Below are 16409 nucleotides of genomic sequence, written 5' to 3'. Positions count from 1 at the left end.
CTTCCAAATGATATGATATGAACACCCAAACATATTCAATAAAATGCAATTTTTAGTTTGAAGATTTGTCATACGATAAGAAAACTCAATAAGAATGGACATGGATGAGTAGTGAAAGAGATGGAAATGGGGTTGCTCTCTGCATCCTAAATGGCAATCAACAACCACATGTTAACTTGTTACACAACTCAAATACTTTCTACTCTCAACAATCATAGAGACAAAGGACACATCATTATAATTTATTTTAGTTAAAAGATTGACAATAGTTATTATAATCATCAAATTTTAACTAGAAAAGGACGCAAAAATTTATTATTTACTTTTATTTAATAAATAAAAACCAAGGTGGTGATTAAATTGAATTAATGAACATAACAAGGGACCCGCAATTTACTTGTGGAACCATTCCCAATTGGACAAACAAAACATTAGAACAGTCGAAACTTTTGCCTGTAACTTCAACTCTGTAATCCTCGACCAAACACCTTTGTTTGTGTCAAACACCATAACCCACAAACCATATCTTATTTTTTGTCTTGCAACTCAACATTTTTCATCAAACAACAAGATTGAGGATCACAAGAAAATTTCAGGAAAACTAAGCCCCATAATTCTCCACCCCACACCCCACATAGTAAACTGTTAGCTTGAACAACTCATGGGTTGTAGGTGTGTTAGTTTGGCATGGATGATGTTAGTGGTGGGTTTGGCTTCAGAGAGTTGTTATGGTTTGGGCACATTTGGGTTTGACATACACCACAGGCTCTCGGATCCGGTTAAGGGGATTCTGGGCATTGCTGATGATTTTCCTCTAAAGGGAAGCCCTCAGTACTATGCTGCTATGGCCCACAGAGATCGCATATTCCGGGGCCGGAGACTCGCCGCCGACCACCACACGCCGCTCACCTTCGCTGCCGGCAATGACACTTACCAGATTCCTGCCTTTGGATTGTATGACAATTCTTCACCCCCGCTAGTTAATTTTCTAACTTACTTATTTTTTCTTTATTGGTATTCTTTTTGAAAAAAGTCAAGTTTTCTGGGTCAGTTTATATCAGAATTCTGCCTCAAATTATATGACCCCAGAAGAATATTTGTGCTGGGAAAGTGCAGATGTAATTTTTGTTTGCTTGAAAAGTTCTAGCACTTTATGTGTTTTAGAGTGAAATCTGATGCCAAAGGGTTTGTTAGTTAAAGAAAAGGTTTGGTTGTTATTTTGATGTAACAAGGAAAAGTTTTGTTGGGTATTTTCTATGTTGCTGTTTGTGTACTGATAATGTCTTCTCGTTATTTGGATTTCAGTTTGCATTTTGCGAATGTTTCGGTTGGTACACCACCTTCATGGTTTCTGGTCGCGTTGGATACAGGCAGTGACTTGTTTTGGTTACCTTGTAATTGTACCAGATGTGTGCCAGATTTGATATCAAGAGGAAAAGTATTCATATTTTCCTACCCTATTGGTTTCTCCTTCTTTTTTCATGATTAATCAATGTTTTTAGAACTTTTGTTAAACAGTTAAAAAGATTTTTTTTATTAAAATAGGTAAAAATACATTATAAAGAAAAAAACCCTTTTTGTATCACTGTGCTCCTTGCTAGAAGTGAAGACCTTATATAAAACTTCACTTCCATTATTCTTGGTTAAATGGATTCACTTTTCATGTATTTCATGCTAAGCCATCTTCATCATCATCATTGTTTTTCCTTTTTGGCAGATAATTAAACTTAATACCTATGATCTTGATAAATCATCGACAAGCAATAGAGTTTCATGCACCAATAGTACCTACTGTATACAAAGACAACAGTGTCCTTCATCTGGCAGCAGTTGTCGATATCGAGTTGACTATCTTTCAAATAATACTTCATCTAGGGGAATCTTGGTAGAGGATGTGTTGCACTTGATTACAGATGATGATCAAACAAATGATGCTGACACAAGAATTATTTTTGGGTAAAATACTAGACATCTAACTGAAAATATTTATTGACTGTGTTTGCATTTGAAGGTTGAATAAACAATTGGCCCTTCCCTTTGATTCTTGAACTAATCGTTGCTTCTTCTTAATAGTGTTAGAAATTAAACATAGACTAAAATTAGAACATTTTATATTTTATATAGTTGATTTGATAACATTGAGTTAATATTAGAGTCTATTTGAACTAGAGTTTACGAGGCCTATCTGAGTTTGACTTAAAGTCTACTATAGTCTTTCTTTGAAACTGCTTTCTTAATCTGTTGCAGTTGTGGCCAAGTTCAAACTGGTGCTTTTCAAGATGGGGGAATTCCAAATGGCCTATTTGGACTTGGAATGGATAATAGATCTGTTCCTAGCATCCTAGCCAAAGAAGGGCTCATCTCAAATTCCTTTTCAATGTGTTTTGGATCTCGTGGTTCTGGAAGAATCACGTTTGGTGACAGTGGCAGCCCAGACCAAAGAAAAACACCATTCAACCTTGATACATCGTAGTAAGAGGATATTATCTTTCATTCCACTTTCAACAAGCTCTCACTTCCACTCTTAAAACAATACAACAACAGAAGCAAGAAAAATTCTTGTGTCTAACTATACTAGTGCTTACTCAATCCTTGCAGTCCAACTTATAACATCACCATAACCCAAATTGTTGTGGAAGATCGTGTTGCTGATCTTGAGTTTCATGCAATATTTGACTCTGGTACATCGTTTACATATATAAATGATCCAGCTTATACACGACTTGGTGAAATGGTAAGTGATCTTCAGCACAGTTTTTTAAGATGGGATTAATGAGTTTCATGAATAAAAAATTTGATTGCAGTTCAGTTCACGAATCAAAGCAAATCGGCATTCATCTCAATCACCTGAATCTAAAATCAATTTTGAGTATTGTTATGACATAAGGTGATATTGGTTTGAGAGCAACCATCTACTTAATTTTCTCTTTGAACAATCAGAAACTGATTTCCACTTTACCTGCAGTCTAAATCAGACAATCGAAGTTCCCTTTGTGAATCTAACGATGAAAGGTGGAGATGATTATTATGTGATGGATCCCATAATACTAGTTTTGAGTGAGGTGGGAACAGAACATATTTTTCCAATTTTATGGTATCTAATCATTCTCAACCTTCTTAATCTCATTTCCTTTTGTGACATGCAGAAGGAAGGAAACTTTCTTTGTTTGGGAATCCTCAAGAGTAACAGTGTGAATATCATTGGACGTGAGTATTTTACTCAAGAAAATTTTCTTCGTAGAATATATCATCATAAAATCTTGCATTCTGAATTATCAATCATTGTGTCTTTCAATTATATAACACCTACAATTAAGAGCATTCATATAACAGTTTGGGAGCGTTTATTTCGGTCCATACAAAACTTCCCTCATAAATATTTTACATATGATTTTGTATAAATATTTTTTTGGGTTTTGGTCTTGAATAAATATTTATTTTTGCCTTTATCATTGACATAGTCGTTTAAAAGATATTAAAAAGGTATTATTAAACTCTACAAACCAAAAGAAACATAAATATTTTATGGGGACAAAAATGGAAAAAAAAAATATTAAGAATCAAAAGCAAAATGTAAAAATTTACTTGACACAGAAAAAAATGAAAAAAATAGGATTAAAATTGATATTTTTTTTTTATTAAGAATCATGTGGTAAAAAAGTTTGTTTAAGTCTTACGTATAACTAGATCATAAATTTTTTTAAAAAGTATAAAAGTAAGGTATATTTTATTGGATATTTTCAAAATAAGTAATATTAATGTAAGTGCAATATTATATTATGTGAAATCATATTCATTAAGTAAAAAAAAAATATTATTGATACATAATTAAAAATTGAAAACATAGAAAGGAAAAAAAAAACACAAAGTTGGATTGAGATCACATGAATCCAAATCCGTCCTCAAAAACCAATTTTATGTCATGAGTATCCCAAGTTACAACAATAGCATAATTCTATGCCCACGCTTCTTATCTTATTTAGTTTAAGGAAATCATTGTTCAACCTTTTTTGCTGAATCATGCATCATTCAAACTTGCAACATTGATTATATTAATGCAGAAAACTTCATGAGTGGTTACAAGATAGTCTTCGATCGTGACAACATGAATCTTGGATGGAAAGAAAGTAATTGTGAGTATATTTCAGCTCTTCAACATTTGAATTGCTCTTCCACACTCTTGTTAAATAATGTTATATGCTCCTCTCAGGTTCTGAATATGTGCTCTCAGATACACCACCACTTAACCCATCGCATGCTCCTGCTGTTTCTCCTGCTATCGCTGTGAATCCCGTGGCTACATCCAATCCATCTACTATTCCACCCAATCGATCATTCATGATTAAACCTACTTTTTCATTTCTTTTTGTCCTATTTCTACTTTTACCCATTTTTTAGCCTTTCCCTCTTCATTCTTCCATCATGTATTATTACAAAAAGTAGTGCTTTTTTTTTTCACTTTTAGTTTATCACACGGGTGGCATTTGTGCTTCACTTTTTTTCCAGTTATAATAGTCTCTGATGGGCTTGTATATAAGAACCTAATATAGGTGTAAACTTGGGAAAGTTCAGTTATACGTTATACAGCAGTTAGCTGGCATACAACATACACTTGATTTAGTAAATAAAATCTCTCCAGAAAAATGAGATAATTAATCATTATACCAAACACCAGATGTGAAAACTCTTAGCAGTTATTTTGAAGAGGTATGCATTCAAATCTAGATTGACATACAGCTATAAATGTTAATAACATGGTGATCATTATACCACCAAAAGATGGATGCGGGTTTCAAGACTACTTAGAGACTATTATCAAACTCATTAATTTATACTGTTCAACATGTAGTTTACAACAAAATATTAATGAAGCATTGTAATTATGTAGATTCAAAATTTTAAATGGGTGATTAGGATTCAAAACTTTCAACGCCTTGGAAGAAGATTAACGCCTTGAAAATTCCTTTTTCCCCTGCTGGGTTTTGTAGAATACAGAAGAGACCAATTTTCTTGTATTCAAGTGTTTTCTGAACCACAAGATTCAGAACTGCTGCCTTTTTTTCTTCGTACCTTTGATGTGTGATTTTTCATCTTTCCTTGTCCTGCTAGCAGAGGGTAACTGAACTTGCTTTGCTTTCATCTTTATCGATTTAACCAAAGATGATATTTCATATTTATCTTTCTTTGACATCGAAGTCTCTAATGCTTTTTCCTCACCCTCCTTCACCATGCCAGAATCATCCGAAGACAATTGCATTTCTTTTGGTTTTGTAGGCTCCCTTTCCGCAGGTGGATCCGCACTATCCTTTTGCTGTTTCTGTGCTAGCTGCCTTGCATATGTCGCACTCCTGCAAAAACACCCACGATTATATTTTGGAATAAAATAAAACAAAATAAAATGCTGAGTTTGCTACATTAAAACCTGCATATTCTTGAACCAGAGAATAATCAGATATCAAGACCATCCATCCAATCTTGATAATTAAAATTAGTTAAACATGAAACTAGCGTAACAAATTAGTTGCTACCTATCTAATAGAAGCCCGGCTATCAGCAGCAGCATTAACTTTTGGTTGAAAGAAATTTATCATGCAAATAAAGATAATTTTAAAATTCATGAAATTGGTATTCCAGGATCTTATGAGGACAAATGGTCCCAATAAGAAACTAGAAGTTCGCACTTCACTGTTTTGATAAAAATTATCCGTTTAGTAGAACTATAATTTAGAGAACCAGAACATCCAGTTCAAATGGCCTAATCAGAAACCATTTATTAATCTGATTTTAAAAACATTGAGCAGAATGTAAATGCCACTACATAGAACAGAAAATACCTTTTAAATTGTGGGTCGGTGGGATCAATTGCATAGTTTGAAGAGAAAAGAGCTGAAAAACGTGGATCATCAAATGCATTACTTGGAATTTTTTCCTCATCAAAAGCATTCTCCCTCCTTTTTCCCTTGCCTTTTTTAAATTTTAGATTATATCCCTTGAGACCAGTATCTGTCCCCTTATCATCAGCAAGCAACAGTTCAAGCTCCTCTTTGCTCACATTGTCTTGGGGTTTATGTTCTTCGTCTTCTGTATTTTGTGCCTTTTTCCTCTTCTTGACAGCAGGCTCCTCCATGAAGAAGTCATCTGCTTCTTCAGTTGCCTCTTGATCAGTATCATCATCGCTGTCGTCATCTGATGAATGCTTTGCTTTATTTTTCCTGGCCTTCTTTTTCTCACGTTTTTTCCTCAAATATGCATCCCAAACTGTTTCTGATTTTTTATCCTTCTTTTCCAATATATGTTTGCTTAAATCTTCCAAACCTGTATTGAAGGTGACCTCCATGTCCTGGATATTATCATGTTCATCACCTCCATCTGAATCATCACCAGATTGGAGCAAAGCACGGTACTTAGCTCGTTTTTTTTCCATTTTATCATTCTGATCATCTGTCTCCCTATTATCCTTGCTATCATCACTTTCACTCTCATCAGAATTTAAGAGTTCCTTCAATTCCATCTGAGCTAGCTATTCAAGAGGAAGAAGGGAAGATGAGAAAAAGACTTTCAATTTGAAGCATATAGCAAAAAGATAAATACAGAAAATACATATAAAATAATATGGAAGAATATCCATGCTTCTCAATTACAGACAAGATGTAGATAAAAAACAAATAGACATGTGTAAAGGATACACAAGTACGTTCCTTTGTAATATGTATAAGGGGTCTGAAACTAATTTTATAAATAAGATCACCGTGTATAAATGACCATATAAAAGATGGAAATACTCAAGACCCCACCCATAATAACACAATGCAAGCCCAGAATTTTTCACAAGGAAAAACTTATGCACAACAGAAACAACAGATGACTGCCAATGTTTAAATCCAAGATAGGGCGTAGCAGCCAGCTCCAAAAACGCTATAGTGTAATGGAATAAAGCGGGACAGCTGATGTTTTCAATTTTTTTATAATTTATACAACGTATCCTATATACATATAAATTCTCAAAACTGATAAACATTTACTCAAAATTAATAACATCTATAATTAAGAATAAAAAATCACAGGTGTAAAAAACAAAGCATACAAGTAAATACCAACAAAAGTCTAATACAAGTTTCCTAGATTGGTAGGAATTACCAGCCATCATCTTCTAAATCCAAGTCTTTATAATTTTCACTATTATTACATCTATAGATTTCGATTTTGGAAATAAAAATCCAAAAACAGTCTACCAACAGGCCTAATATCTTTTTTCCAAGGTATTTTTTGAAACTAACACAAAGCTGTTATAGCATCAGCAACAGCTTGCTGCTTAGTCCGCCACAGCCATTGCACTAAACCGCTCCACTGTAGCACGCTCTGCATTGCTAATTGCTATAGTGCACTATTTAAAACTTTGATTACTACAAAGAAAACTTACCTGCTCATCATTGAGGTTCCGATTCAATGTCTTTACGCGAAGAGGTTCTTCATCCTCCCAAGTAAGGGTAACCTCACTGTGCTGAAGTGCCCGAGAATAGAAATCATTACACTCATAATTTGCAGGCACCTAAGCATAGAAAGGAGTCAAAAATTTGCAAATTATTGTCATACTGCATAAATACATCGTATGTAAATATGTGTGCGAGCACACACGTATAGAGACCATATAAATTTAAAGTCCACATCAATCAATTTTCTAATTGGATTTTTTAATCTGGCATACTATTGGATGTCAACTACAATCGCATCTTAAATACCTCGGTAGCAACATCCCGAGGTGGGTGTTTGAATTCCATGTCGTCTGGGATAAACCTTAAATCAAGTGCATTAGATGTCTGCATGAACTCAACCCCATCACACTCCTTGTAAATGTAATCTGCTGTGGTAATTGAGTTGCATTCTACCACAGCAAAATAGTACCTAGGGAGCAGAGAAATAATAAAGATTAGTATGAAAAGAAGAAAAAAGATAAAATGAGATATATATCACATGGTAAACATGTATCTGTTAAAACACTCAACGATGTGCTGAAAAGATCCCTTAAGTTTCCCTAGTTGTACGTTGTGGATACATGTATCTGTCAGCAGAACAGTTTACTCAACTCGAGTTGCATATGAAAAGGCACAGCAATATAAAGTCATCTGAGGCGTCACACATGAGTGAATAACAATGTGTGGCTTCCTACTCCAGACACCCTCCCAACTGGATCATCATGATAAAATGCAGGAATTCCAATATGGTCAGTTGGAAAATGATAGTCACAAGAATGAGGTGGGGACGTTCTCCACAAAAACTCAGTTCCCCTTTACATTGTACCATCATTAAGAACTCCAGAAGCACTTAATGTTGATTCTGGCACCATATTGGCTCTACAAGGCTGAAAGGGACTCAAAAATGTCCCATACACTCGTCATCAAGGAATCAGTTAGACTGAATGATCATTTAGTTGAGTATTGAGAGCAGACTCAACAGCCAGACAAAACAGGAATCTAAGGCAGCATTTCTCTGGGTTACTCATACAGGTTTGCTTGCATTAGAATCTCCCCAAAAGTTCTCTTACAGAAAGCAACAATAGGCAGGATATTCAAATCCAAAATAGGAGACTATAATATTATGCAAAGTGTAACACAAATACAGACAAGACCTAATGCTCCCATCTGTGGAAGAAATTTCCACAGCCCAACCTATGGAAAAAAGCATAAAAACAGAACCATACAAGGTGATAATGCATTTGACAGTTTTATCTAAATGCAGTTAAGTCAAGCCAATATATCACATTACAAGTGTTTTTTAATAGTTATTTACCGCATCCTACTCTTCTCATATGCACGAAGTTTCTCATTATCAATGCCATCATTGTTGTTATCTTCATCACTGTTATCATCTTCGTCATCAAACAGACCAATAGGTCCATGAACTTCCTCCTCTTTCATCCGTTGAAGACCAAACTCAGATGGATAGATAGCTACTGATTTGATCAGTCCATTAGGTGGGAGAAATGAACATAACAATGCATACAAATCAACAGCCTAGCAAAAAACAACAAACAAAAGCGACATTTTAGCCTAACATTTTAAATAATTCTCATATTAAAAATTTATTGCAGCAAATGCATAGTACCTTAACAAACCTCCAGTCCATGTTAACAACAGCAAGCCTATGTGTTTCTTTTTCAATCTCCGCTATGTCTTCCTGTCCACAAAATAAATTCAAAAGGGCCCATCCATTGTTATATACAATGTCACACAAAACAAAGATGGAAAAATTCAACTTTAAACGATACAGTACCTGGACATCAGATTCTTCTTCCTCATAAACTTCCTCATCTGCACCTTCGTCTGTATCGGTATCTGTAGCAGACTCTGACTCACTGGTCTCTTCTGACTTAGCTGACGACTCAGATTCACTGGTCTCTTCCAACTCAGAATCTTTATCACTCTTTGGTTTCAACCTATTGGCTTTCACCAATTCCTCTTCAATCTCTTCTTCCTCGTCACTACTCTTCTCAGTTTCCTTTTCATCAATTTTGTAGTAATGGCGCATAGAACCAACTTGAGAGGTTGGTTTGTTCTTGGCCTTGCCTCTCTTGTCAACAGGAGCAGAAGAAGGCAAAAAACTCTTGTGAGTGAACATGCGGTTGAAGCGAGAGTCAATGGCCACCTTCGTTTCACGCTTTGGGGCCTCCCTAAACCGAGGATCTGTGTGAACCTTTGCAAATCGAGGATCATTGATAACCTTGCCATCACTTGGTGCTGAATGTTTTGAACTCAAATTATCCTTAACCTTCTTCCTTTTGTCCTTTTGCTTCTTCTCGTTTGCATTTTTTGATCCCATTATGCCCAGGTTCAAGAGGATTAGGAGACAATCAAACTTAGATTCTCCCTTCCAAATGAAGTAAAAACTACAAAATGTTGCATTGTCAATAATTCGGAAATGAGCTAGTATGAGCGTGGTCCACTTGTAGTGAACCCAAAGCTCATAAGGAAAAGAAATATACAACATAAATAAAGTGCATGTTTCAAAGAAAATGTATGACTCTGTTATCGCAACAAACCAACAATGCTCAAAGATGCATAGTTCACAAAAAAAATTATGAAACCAAAAAGGAAGTTAAATAACACACATAAATTATAATTGAGAGCAATAAATCAATAAGAAACAGCCACATAAACCGTTCGGCATTGTGATGAACAACCAAACAAACCCTATAAAGTGAAAACCTATAACTAGTCATCTGACAACCAAAACTTAAAAAAGCAACAAAAGAGAAGTGGAAATATGCAGTCCATAAGCATAGCTTCAGCTCCAAGCAAGCATACAACCTGAAGACAGTTCATTCAATCCAATAGTACAGTCTACTACTTCCAGCCACTCTTTAAGTATCCTTTTTACTGCCACTGTTAAGTATCTTAAACAATAACGAAAAAGCCTAATTTATTTTTACATTAAAGACAACAAAAGATAAATCAGATACACTTGAGTTCTACCAACCAGCAGCAAAAAAATTAAGCTCTTTGATGATCATTTAAAAGCAACCACAATAGCCTCTCTCATAGCAATTCTACCATGAAATCAGTGGAACAAATTGTTAATAGGATCAACAAAACCTAAAGCAGGATCCTCTAACAAGTACTTGGCAAAAAACCCAACACAGACAGGCACTCAATTCAGACACCATTATTAACAAATAATGCTATTCATAATAGGCGACACCCGGCTAATACTTTCTAATGACTTACTTCTTCCGTGATTCAACCTAATAGTAGACTAGTTGTACATATAAAAAAAAAAAAGCTTGGAGTGTTACATGTGAACTAATTGGACTTCGATCATAATTACTGTGTTCCAATTAGAAGCCAAAAGCACTTCTTACTTCAACAAGCTATGCATAACAAATAGACAAGCCTATTTAGTCATTCCGTTAATTCCTACTACATCCTCACATAAGCTTATAACACCTAACACATGCAACAACAAAAAAATCCCACTTTCAAACATAGTAGAAATTCACAGAACTTTTAAATAATTTTAAAATAGAACTTAGAATAACAAATCCAATCAAGTTTCTGAAACGTTGGCTCTCAAGTGACATTCTCTAGTGTACAAATAATTTCAGAAACCATGAATAATTGTGCAGACCTCACCTAACTTATACAAAGAACGCCAAACACATCTCTATCACACAACTAACACCATTGGAAGACAATGACCCGTTCATTGCATGTTCTCAAATGCATTATGAAGATATGTTCCAGTAGTCTCATACAGCAAAAAAATGCATCGTATTCACATAATCATAGAATTGAGCAAATCAGCAACAAAATAGAGGGAGAAATTAAAAAAAAAAAAAAAACAGAAACATAGTAAGATCGAATATGATTACCTGTCTATTATTTGATGAAACTATTGTGTTATAGAAGCTATTGCTTTGAAGAAGAGAAGAATGGGAGCGTGGAACGAAACAGGTGAGAAAGAACGGCGTGCACTGGAGAAAGAAGAGGACCACTACCAGTAATAGGGTTCCTGGTTTTCTTTCTTCATTTCAAAATAAATGTTGTGCATTTTATATTATTTGACGTAGATTATAATAGTTATTTAAACCCTAATTAATATTTTTTATAAATATTTTGAAATTTTCTTTTTTCATTGAATTTATTTTATAAAGGTTATAGAAATATTTTTGTGTATTTGGATAAATAAATTATTACTTTATTTCAATACCTTTTTAAGAGAATACAAAATTGTTGGTTAAAAATTTATAACTTTTGTATGAGAGTAAAATATATTTTTTAATTGAATGTTTTGACCTATAATATGAATTTTATCTTCTTTTAATAATGTTAAGGAAATATTATATAAAAATATTATTCTATATTGCATACGATTTATTAGTAGAAATTTTGTTGAAATTATAGCACACAATTTCTTTCAAGTGATTTATATTTCATATTCCAAGTACAAAAAATAAAGTATATTTATATTGAAAATATTACAACAATTAACTGTAGAAAAATACTAAAATAATAAAGGTTTATAATTTTTATGGTAGTTGATATGTTAGCATGCTTTTTATATAAAATGTTTATTTTCCTGTGGTATTTTATCTGTATTTTTTAGACTAAACAATATAGATGTGGACATTATCGTGTAAAAAAAGGAAATAATAACAATGATTCACTAAACATTTTGAAATTTAATTTTAAAAAATATAATGTGAAGTGTAAAAAAACATTTAATTAAATTTGACTTCTTATAATTTTATTTGTAACTACATATATTTGAGATAATTAAAATATCATACAGATCAATTTTACTAATATATATTAGTTGTGAACTATTAAAAAAAGTATATCAACGGATTAACTTTTTATTCATCTTGATAAAACAAAATAAATCCAAGAGATAGTTGTTGTATCGTATATGATTGTTGATAAAAAAAATTGTAAATTATATTAATTATAATATAATAAGTTCTCCATTATAGGCAATAAAATTTTATTTACTTTAATACACTTTATCACATCTTTTATTTTATTTTATTTTATTTTTCTAACTTAAATGTCGTATATTTAGGTGATTTGTGTTTAAGGAAATACAATAAATAAATATTGAAAAACAATGTTGATCTTTAATATGTTATTTTTTATCTAACACTTTAAATTCATTAATCAACTAAAAAAAGTACTAAAAGTTATTTTCAAAGCAATCAAATCACTCTCAACCTTAATTTTTGTCAATACTTTAAAAAAATATTTAGATTAATTATTTATAGAATTAAATGAAATAGTGTGGTTATAAAATTGATAATTTTAATATAATTAAAATATATTTTAATCCATTAAACCAATTGCAAAGTTGTAACATTTTAATGTCTAATACACTTTTAATATATTAAATCACTAAAGTAAATATTTAAAGTACTTTAATATATTAAAACATTGCTAATAGATTAAAAGTGTTACAAATTCAAGTTTAAAAAGTTTAAGTAATTTTAATAAACTAGATCGTATTGTTAATTGGTTAAAATATTCTTCATTGCTAATTCATATTAAGACTCATTTTATTCTCTTAAGACTGAACTTAAACACGTCAATAATTTTAAAACACTTTTAGTTAATTTTTTATTTAAACCAAAATAAAATCTAAAATAAAGAAATCGCTCATGACAAATTAAAAACTAAGATTACAATCCAAACTTCAAACAAAGACGAAACCCCAAAATCCAATGGATTTAAGAATCTTCTGAAAATTGACATCATATGAGATCATAAAACTATTGAAGTATTATTTGATATTATTCATTTTAGTTTTTATATTAATTTCGTAGTATATTTTCTTATCTGTTATAACAACCCTGATTCCTAGTATAAAATAGTTATAGCATGTGTCATTCCACTCCAAATTTTTAATATCTATATCTATATATTTATATATAAAGAGATTATATATAGAGATTCTTTTAAATAATTATCTCTTTTACACAATTTTTTATATCATCAACTGAATCATAACTTTAACATCACATTCTTCAGTCTTAAAATTATTAATGAAAAAAAGAGAAAATTCGTAATAAAAAAAACTCAAACTATAAAAGATGAAGAAAAAATATGTTAATTAATTAGTTCATATTTTTTATATATATTATTTTTTATTTTTTATTTCGACTTATTTAAAATTATTTTATATATGTTAAATTTCTATTGATAACTACTACTTAAAATATAAATTTTAATAAAAAATACTTTTTTATTCCTGTAACAGTAATCGGTGTTGGTGGTGGCCGTTGTAACAGGTGGCTCGAGCATAGGGTGCCGCTACACTTTCCTCCATAGACCTCACATCCAGGCTATAAATCTCTTCCCATGGAGCTATCTCATTTTATTTAATGTCATTAATTTTAATTTATAATTTACTTTTACGATGTTGTTGTCGTCTCCTTTCTCTGGAAGCTACCCCAATCTGCACTGAACCTTGATCTTAGCACCACCACCCTCTTCATCTTCCATTTCATGGCGTTCGCTCACTACCTGCTCGCAGTTCCCATTGAACCCTCCGACTGTCCCAAACCTTCCACACCCAACCCACGGTTGTCGATTTCCTCACACTGTTTAAACTTCTCTTCAACGCTCCGCCCCAAAACTCACAAACTCTCTCTATTCGCCAGGCTCAGCAGAATCGCTCACAAAGGTAAGATTTTTCATTTGTTTATTCATGGGTTTTTCCGAAAATCGCTGATTTCGGCATTTGCTTTCGGTTCAGCCAAGGCTAAGCCGCAGGAACCCGAAGTCAGTGTGGCCGGTGATGCCTTCACGGAATTCAAGCATCTGCTTTTGCCCATTACGGATAGGAATCCCTATCTCTCTGAGGGTACAAGACAAGTGGGTCACTGTGATGCACTTCAGTTTTATTGGGCTTGGCTTAATTTGTGCATTCATTCATCAAGTGCTGATTTGGGGTTGTTGTGTTTTTATTAGGCTATTGCAACCACCTCTGCTTTAGCTAAAAAGTATGGAGCTGACATTACAGTTGTGGGTATGTATGTGTATTGTAACTTTGCATGTGCCTGTTTGCATCCCTATGGTTGGATTTGAAGAGAAAGAAAGATGAGGATAAATTTTCGCTTTTGAATTAAAAGATTTATATAATTTCGTGTTAGGTCTTATCCAAGCTGAATAGGGTTACTTCTTGTGAAAAAAAATAGAGAATGTTTGTTAGAAGTGGAAATTTCCACTCCCAAATATAAGGGTTGTTGTGTTAAATTATAATGATTTACATTATTTTTATGCATGATTTTTAGGCGTGTGTTTGAATTATAACTTTTTGGGGAAACAATTTATTCTTTTGGCACCTTCAGATACTGTTTTCTTTGGAATTAAACTGAAACTAAACATAAAAAGCAATGGGGTTTATGTGCTTTTGCAGTTATTGATGAACAGCAGAAAGAGACACTGCCTGAGCATGAGACTCAACTATCCAGCATCCGTTGGCATCTATCTGAAGGTTTGTAATAGCTATTTTCTCTGTTTAATTTATTACATTTTGCCTGTTGAGACCCTTCACAGCACAATACTATGTTTTCCTATTCTGTGAGCATCATTTTATAGCGTGATCGTTTTGTTCGAGTGTTTTGTAGGGAAATTTTATTATGAATGGGTGGTATATGCAATGACTATTTTTTATATGAATTGTTCTGAATGGTCTTTCTGGAAACTCACTCCTCGACAGCATGATTATTTTCTTTGAATGTTTGTTGCATGGCAAGTTTGTCATGTATTGGTGATTTGTGTTTTTGTGCAATGACTTTTACATTAGATTGTTGTAAATGGTCTTTCTTAAAATTTGGATTTTGGCTACACCATTTTTGAACACTTTATGGATCATCTAAGATTATATTGGATATAGAGGACAACTAGTAGAAAGAGTTTCATGTAGATTGAAGTCATTACAATATTAGGGGTCTTGGAGTCTTGTTGTTATCAATTTCAATAACATATTGGTGCCATAAAGCTGCACTACAATTGAGGATTTGTCAATTGTTGTTCAATTTACTACTTGTTGTGTTTCATGATAAAAACACAGGTGGATTGAGGGACTATAACTTGCTAGAGCGGCTTGGTGAAGGGAGCAAGCCAACGGCTATCATTGGTGATGTTGCTGATGACCTTAATTTGGATTTGGTAGTTATTAGCATGGAAGCAATCCATACAAAGCATATAGATGCAAATTTGCTTGCTGAGTTCATTCCTTGTCCTGTCATGCTTTTGCCATTGTAATTTGCATGTTTTAAGGTTGGGAGCGGTTTTTGTTTCATCCACTCTGTCTTCTCTAATGCAATTAGATATTCCATCGTGTTGTGATGTACATATATGTGTGCTGAAGCACAACCAAATTTTATGTCTGCAAAGGAACCATGTCAGATTTTTCTTCTGGGAACCAAATTTTCAAGAAATGATAAATATGGGAGGTATTTGAATCCTTTATCTGAGCTATTGGAATGTTGTTCTGCTATTTTTTTGTTAGTTTTGGATATATATCTGCTTGAAGACACCATTTGAAAAACTCACATCTTTAGTGGTTATTGACCTCCCATGTTCTCTCTTGAACATGGTTCATGGATATTGCAATTTCACTCCCACTGGTTCTGAGTTCTGGTTCTGGGCAACATATTTACATTGGATAAATCTGAATTTAATACTTTTCACTTTTCTCTCTCATTTGTTGTAATTGGACTTAAATTCTGAAGTTTGAATCGCATGAGCCCCATTTCAGAATGAACAGTGCTAGTTTCATGGAAAACATTTGGTGAGAACATTCACTTACATCTATTGCCAAATGATATCTGCATTTTCATTATACAGTTTTATTTGAAACATTTTGGCCGAAAACAATGTGGTAGAGAAATTGCATTTTTTTCCACATTGAATTAA

The 16409-nt window shown here is 33.0% G+C and overlaps 3 protein-coding genes across 6 annotated transcripts; 2 read left to right on the top strand and 1 right to left on the bottom strand.

Moving 5' to 3' along the window:
* The first annotated feature begins 381 nt into the window (after window positions 1–381).
* LOC137808497 (aspartyl protease family protein 1) lies at window positions 382–4669 on the top strand. Of its 3 annotated transcripts, none has more exons than XM_068609637.2 (10): window positions 382–954; window positions 1306–1438; window positions 1718–1956; window positions 2248–2472; window positions 2599–2734; window positions 2805–2887; window positions 2966–3062; window positions 3147–3207; window positions 4062–4133; window positions 4211–4669. In XM_068609637.2, the coding sequence occupies exons 1-10, from the start codon at window positions 662–664 to the stop codon at window positions 4396–4398; spliced, it is 1527 nt and encodes a 508-aa protein (XP_068465738.1). In that variant the 5' UTR covers window positions 382–661; the 3' UTR covers window positions 4399–4669. The 3 variants fall into 3 exon arrangements, 2 of the variants coding, with proteins under 2 accessions (XP_068465738.1, XP_068465739.2); XR_016519320.1 differs by having other exon boundaries at window positions 426–954; window positions 2810–2887; XM_068609638.2 differs by having other exon boundaries at window positions 487–979.
* Window positions 4670–4694: 25 nt separating this feature from the next.
* On the bottom strand, window positions 4695–11540 carry LOC137808496 (pre-rRNA-processing ESF1-like protein). Its single transcript, XM_068609636.2, has 8 exons — window positions 11366–11540; window positions 9271–9883; window positions 9103–9174; window positions 8788–9011; window positions 7740–7902; window positions 7421–7549; window positions 5835–6520; window positions 4695–5348 (listed from the first exon to the last, which is right to left on the bottom strand). Exons 2-8 carry the CDS (start codon window positions 9814–9816, stop codon window positions 5042–5044), a joined length of 2127 nt encoding a protein of 708 aa, XP_068465737.1. The 5' UTR covers window positions 9817–9883; window positions 11366–11540; the 3' UTR covers window positions 4695–5041.
* Window positions 11541–13694: 2154 nt separating this feature from the next.
* LOC137808495 (cell wall integrity/stress response component) lies at window positions 13695–15967 on the top strand. 2 transcript variants are annotated; one of them, XM_068609635.2, is made up of 5 exons: window positions 13695–14169; window positions 14242–14360; window positions 14457–14514; window positions 14905–14982; window positions 15562–15967. In XM_068609635.2, the coding sequence occupies exons 1-5, from the start codon at window positions 13992–13994 to the stop codon at window positions 15753–15755; spliced, it is 627 nt and encodes a 208-aa protein (XP_068465736.1). In that variant the 5' UTR covers window positions 13695–13991; the 3' UTR covers window positions 15756–15967. The 2 variants fall into 2 exon arrangements, with proteins under 2 accessions (XP_068465736.1, XP_090155924.1); XM_090299798.1 differs by having other exon boundaries at window positions 13878–14360.
* Window positions 15968–16409: the final 442 nt, after the last annotated feature.

The sequence above is a fragment of the Phaseolus vulgaris genome, chromosome 3 (genome assembly GCF_051622355.1).
Source record: "Phaseolus vulgaris cultivar YP4 chromosome 3, ASM5162235v1, whole genome shotgun sequence".
Classification (NCBI taxonomy): domain Eukaryota; kingdom Viridiplantae; phylum Streptophyta; class Magnoliopsida; order Fabales; family Fabaceae; genus Phaseolus; species Phaseolus vulgaris.
This window is presented reverse-complemented; position numbering and strand designations above follow the sequence as displayed.

Excerpts from the sequence above, each read along its gene's own strand:
- LOC137808496 (XM_068609636.2), bottom strand. The coding sequence starts at position 9,816 with ATGGGATCAAAAAATGCAAACGAGAAGAAGCAAAAGGACAAAAGGAAG. Across the intron at positions 9,175-9,270 it reads AAGAAGAATCTGATGTCCAG|GAAGACATAGCGGAGATTGA; the intron begins GTACTGTATCGT and ends TTTTGTGGACAG. Across the intron at positions 9,012-9,102 it reads TGGACTGGAGGTTTGTTAAG|GCTGTTGATTTGTATGCATT; the intron begins GTACTATGCATT and ends GTTTTTTGCTAG.
- LOC137808495 (XM_090299798.1), top strand. The coding sequence starts at position 13,992 with ATGGCGTTCGCTCACTACCTGCTCGCAGTTCCCATTGAACCCTCCGAC. Across the intron at positions 14,515-14,904 it reads AGCTGACATTACAGTTGTGG|TTATTGATGAACAGCAGAAA; the intron begins GTATGTATGTGT and ends GTGCTTTTGCAG. Across the intron at positions 14,983-15,561 it reads CCGTTGGCATCTATCTGAAG|GTGGATTGAGGGACTATAAC; the intron begins GTTTGTAATAGC and ends ATAAAAACACAG.
- LOC137808497 (XM_068609637.2), top strand. The coding sequence starts at position 662 with ATGGGTTGTAGGTGTGTTAGTTTGGCATGGATGATGTTAGTGGTGGGT. Across the intron at positions 3,063-3,146 it reads TAATACTAGTTTTGAGTGAG|AAGGAAGGAAACTTTCTTTG; the intron begins GTGGGAACAGAA and ends TGTGACATGCAG. Across the intron at positions 3,208-4,061 it reads CAGTGTGAATATCATTGGAC|AAAACTTCATGAGTGGTTAC; the intron begins GTGAGTATTTTA and ends ATATTAATGCAG.